Here is a 5025-nt window from a genome sequence, read left to right as displayed (position 1 = left end):
CAGCATCACATATCTTGTTACACAATGTTGTAGCTTATTGAACTTGTCCTCCATTGAGGTGATTCTTTAATTCCTTGCATTTATATTTCTTGAATTTACTGTTTGTGTAAATGCAGTGGCTAACTGTTCTTTCTTTTCTTTAATGCTGAAATGTTTTGTCACTGTTCTTGGTCAGTTGTGAACTCGGTCAGTAACTAGCTCTGTAGCACTTTACAAAGTGAGAGTCATCCAGTGAAAGGAACTGAGATATTTAGATGTTGTGAAGACCCATACAAAAATATGAAACTTTATTTTGATTAGGGGTAATGTCATCACCAGCCAGCTCTGTCTCTGTGCAGAAACAATTCAGCCTAACAACGAGGTTAGCAGTAATAACAAAAATATGCAATAAAATTATTGGAAATGTAACTGCAGAATGTTAGGGCTACACAATACATAACGATAATACAGTATATTACATAAACTATCAAACCACTTCTTCTACAAATAAGTCTGAAATGCACCCTAATTTCCAAAATTCGACAAAATACTGAATTCATAAAATACTTTACAATGCATATAATAAAGGTCATTGATGACCGGATTAAAATCAAGGAAGTTGATACATTACATCCCAAAATGGCAGTACTAAATGATGATTATAAAGGCTGTAGACGCTTGTGTGTCCACGTACGAATGATACCAGTGAAGACTGAGAAATAGAGGCACATGTCAGTCACAGCTCTTTCCACTTTTAAAATCCACTATTTCAACATCTTTCTAGACATATCACTCCCCTTCCTTCTCTTGACTCCTACTTAAAGTCCTCTTCTCTTTTCTCAGCAGCAATTCGTATTCACTGCTTTGGACTGGGGCTCCTCCAGGTTGGCTCTGTCAGATTCTAAAGGGAAAGATACCAAGAACATCAATACAGAGTATTAGAATTTACAACTTCAATTCAAGTCCAATCTGAGAGATGAGCATCTGACAACATATTTATTCCCAAATGTTTAAATAAACATCCACTATTTTCCTCTCTATATACTGTATGTCCCTCCACCTACACTCTCCGACCCAAACCCCTCTGTTGCCCTTTGAGTTGTCTCTTACTGATGCTGTCTCCTCCTCCTATTCGAGTGGAGGTGATCCCTGTCTCCATGTCCTTCAGTACAGAGTCTTCAAAGGCCAGAGATGCCACCCGGAAGAAGAACCCCTGCACGTTCTCCCCTACACAGTCACACCGATAGTGAGTGTCATTACCATATCATCAAAATGCTTATTTACAGTAACAAGACCGGCAGCTGCATTGAATGCACTTGGCCCAGACACACTCCATACAGTGAAACAGCTTAACCTCTGATTACACAATAAGCACATTGCACACCTGGAGGAATGTAATTATCCTGTGGTCTCTAAAACCACAGCTATGCTTGTGTGTATTAGGTCGTTGTTGGGGAATTGTTAGATATTACTGCACTGTCGGAACTAGAAGCACAAGCATTTCGCTACACTCGCATTAACAGCTGCTAACCATGTGTATGTGACAAATAACATTTGATTTGATATGCTAATGTCAACATGAACATCGCAATGAAGTCATGGTGTCATGTTATAATAGGGTTTTTTGCTCCGGTCTGTACCTGTCTTGGCCGAAACAGACCAAAACTCAGCTTTCATTTTAGTTGCTATCTTGATGGCATCTCTCTCAGTCCTCTGGCGCTCCTCTGGAGCCTTGTGCACAGAGAGAAAAGATTAATCAATTCTATTTGAAAGCATAGAAAGGAGCCAAAAGACAGAGCTAATGGATATGGTTCTTCATTACGGATACGGGGGGGGGGGAAAGCATATTATACACCTATGTGTGCCTATCTACAATATCTATCTATCTGTCAAGAACCATGTACATGTTTGTGCACTCACAAGTAGGTCACTCTTGGTTCCGACCAGGAAAACAGAACAGGAGCCAGGTTCATTCTCCCTCATGGCCTCATCTAACCACTGCCTGTGAGAGATAAAGAGACATTTCATTTGAGAGGACATTTTACTTTGATTGTTCTGATTTATCTTTGTGCTCGCTCTTGATTTCATATTATATTAAATAAACCTACCATGAGTGCTCCAAGCTCTTAATGTCTGCCATGTCAAATACTGTGATTATCACTGTAATAAAAACACAGAGGCTTAGATACAGCAACAGTGAACTCCTCAGGGTTTCCATAGTCTACAATGGCTGCTTTTTACACAGGCAGTCAAAAGCTGATCTTTTAGTCTTTTGACCAATCATATCAGATATTTTTCAGAGCTGTGAAACTAGTGAAAAAAAGATCAGAATCGGGCTCCCTGTGTAAACGCAGCCAAAGGCATCTCACTGGCTGTCTCTGTCTTACCCTGAGCTCCTCTGTAGTATGCTGAAGCGATGCATTTGAATTTTTCCTGGCCAGCTGTGTCCCAGCTATGTAGAGAAAGAGAAGGGGGGGAAAAAATCACCTTTGAATACAAGTAAAGAATCACAAGTTTCTAATAAAATAATAAAGCACATAATCAAAGAAACCAGAGCATGACCCTCACTCACATCTGAAGGGAGAATGGAGCTCCTGAAAGCTCAAACCTCTCAATCTCAAAGTCCACTCCTATGGTAGCCTTGTAGTCTCTGTCAAATACATCTTTGCAGAACCTGAAAATGCAGAACAGAATATACAAACATGTTAGAAGGCTGTTTACCACCTAAAAGGAACATGATATAGCAGCCAGGTCGCAAGCTGAATACTTTACCGGTTTATTAGGCAGGTCTTGCCCACATTAAGGTCACCAACAACCACTGCTTTGGACATCTTCAGTCTGTCCCATCTTCAAAGGAAATATTCAACAGCTAAATCCAGTGTTGCTTTTCCAGATAAATCCAATACCAATCAATAAGTGAATCAGTCAGACATTAATCAATCAATTCATCTAACCAGGCAACTCACCCCTGATGCCTGTCAGCTCTTTCTTTGCAGGTAGCCTTGGCCTGGGTATCCCAGTCCTCCTTCATCTGCAGACAGGCCTGTGGAGTATAACACTGGAAACAACAGTCGCATCAACGTTAACAGACATCACTCTCTGATGTGCAATCACACAGAAGAGTTTAAATGCATTGTTTGGTATCTGTAATGAAAACAATAATGCAGCACTGATGTTTATTTTGTTATGAGCTTCCATCTGACATACTGAAGGCCTTTTTTAATGGTGTGTCATGAAAATACCAGCTGTCTACAAAGTCTTGCTGTTCCAGTTATTCCTGCTGACATTACTGTAAAAGCTCTTCTCATATCCAGGCTTGAAAAATGTCACTCAAACTCCCCTGACCTTTTAATTGAATCTACTTTTGAAACGGCACCAGGAGACTGTGGGGGGAAATAGCTAAATCCTTGCGTATTAGGAATACAGTATGTGTGCAACATCCTCTGAAGCTTTTACAGCCCTGGCAATTTACATCTTCACTACTTATTTGACGAGACAATTTAAAATACATAAAATGTCACATCAGGCAACGGATACATATGCCAAAATTGTCGAGGATACATATACAAAAAAAAGTCAAGACACTTGTTTCTATTGTGGTCCTATATTATCTACTCAGAATACTGTCCTGACCAAGGAGAGTTTAGGTGTCACTGCATGCTGTTAGAACGTACGAGTTGGGCCTACTCAGCAACAGCTGACAGAGAGACTTCATTGGGTACAGTAGGTTACTATACAACATTAACTTTATTAGTGCTGTTTTCAGAAATAGCCAGCCCTGTGATCACACACACTCAGACAACTGTAAGCTCCTGTGTGGATGTCACACAGTTTCAATAACATCAACCACATACTGTTGACCCCTCCATTCCAACCTGTTTTGAATGACAGCACTTGTGACTTTTAACAAACGGTACCAGAGCCACTAAAACATTATGGTAGGTTTGAGTTGATCCAGATGGCTAGCAGGCTGGTAGCAGGTTGCTGGTGTGTGCTCAGGTACCTTTGGGAACTTGGATATGACCCTGTCTCTGCTCACAGGTGGTGGGAAGTGCATCATCCCGTTCCTCATCTCCTGCATTATGGTAAGGCTGTGTGGTGGTCTGCCTGTGAACGAGAATCCTGGCCATGACCAGTGCAATGTACTGATTAGCTATATTAATTCCCATGCCATAAGTGTGCAGACTCCTGTGAAGGGTGCACCCCCTTCTCTAAAACACTGCAGTATGATGTGTGAATAACCATACTGGAGTGTTTTAGGGAAGGGGGTTCACATTCATTATTATGTAGGCCGTGCACAAATTACGCTTCAGTGGCCTAAGGTTTAAACTCCAGTGTCCATATAATATTTAGATAGCCTACATAAAGCTCTGAAGATGACTCAACGATAACATTTCTCAGATGAACAAAAAAGGTATGTTCAGCGACAGTGATAATAAAAAACACTATTAAGTGTGGAGAATCTAGACTTGTGTGTGCAAGTACTGCGGTGGAAACTAACGTTAGCTATGATGACTGTTTAATCTTCTATATTCTAGAACACAAAGTGGCTACGCTACAATATAGCAAGACGCAATGAAATGGCAACATTTGGCCAATGAAAATATCCGCAACATAGTACCGTGTACCTTGAAATCAAGAATGATGTGTAAACTACTCACGGATTCTTGTCAACTGTTCCGTCGTTGCTGCTAAAAAAATCGTTCACTTGAATCTCGAGCTGGAAGCATCAGATCTACCCCGCATCTCCATGACAACTACCTTTCAGTGCTCTACAGGGATATTTGTCATGTGATAAAAGCATGGCAGCCAGGCAGAAACGCGTAAATTCAAAGATTGTTAGGCTATTAAAATGTCACATGTATCGAGTGGAATGTGGCCATTCTAACAAACGACATGTTTTGGATGTTCCAGTAGCTAGAATCATGTAGAATTCTAAATGACGTTAGGTCAATGCGGGTATGCTGTATCTGCTCTTGTGAATACAAGGGCCGTGTGCAGCTAGCTGCAGTCTATTCCATCTTTTCGCATTGATAAGAAATCCTG

At 40.7% G+C, this 5025-nt stretch overlaps 1 protein-coding gene across 3 annotated transcripts; it reads right to left on the bottom strand.

Annotated features, from left to right (window-relative positions):
• Positions 1–255: 255 nt before the first annotated feature.
• Positions 256–4729, bottom strand: rab36 (RAB36, member RAS oncogene family). 3 transcript variants are annotated; one of them, XM_023983865.3, is made up of 11 exons: positions 4641–4729; positions 3983–4101; positions 2946–3037; positions 2752–2826; positions 2552–2653; positions 2367–2431; positions 2088–2139; positions 1900–1981; positions 1620–1710; positions 1090–1206; positions 256–880 (listed from the first exon to the last, which is right to left on the bottom strand). In XM_023983865.3, exons 2-11 carry the CDS (start codon positions 4058–4060, stop codon positions 819–821), a joined length of 816 nt encoding a protein of 271 aa, XP_023839633.1. In that variant the 5' UTR covers positions 4061–4101; positions 4641–4729; the 3' UTR covers positions 256–818. The 3 variants fall into 3 exon arrangements, with proteins under 3 accessions (XP_023839633.1, XP_023839634.1, XP_023839635.1); XM_023983866.2 differs by having other exon boundaries at positions 3983–4086; positions 4641–4718; XM_023983867.2 differs by lacking the exon at positions 1090–1206 and having other exon boundaries at positions 506–880.
• Between the last annotated feature and the right edge of the window lie 296 nt (positions 4730–5025).

Source organism: Salvelinus sp. IW2-2015, linkage group LG4q.1:29, assembly GCF_002910315.2.
Source record: "Salvelinus sp. IW2-2015 linkage group LG4q.1:29, ASM291031v2, whole genome shotgun sequence".
NCBI lineage: Eukaryota > Metazoa > Chordata > Actinopteri > Salmoniformes > Salmonidae > Salvelinus > Salvelinus sp. IW2-2015.
This window is presented reverse-complemented; position numbering and strand designations above follow the sequence as displayed.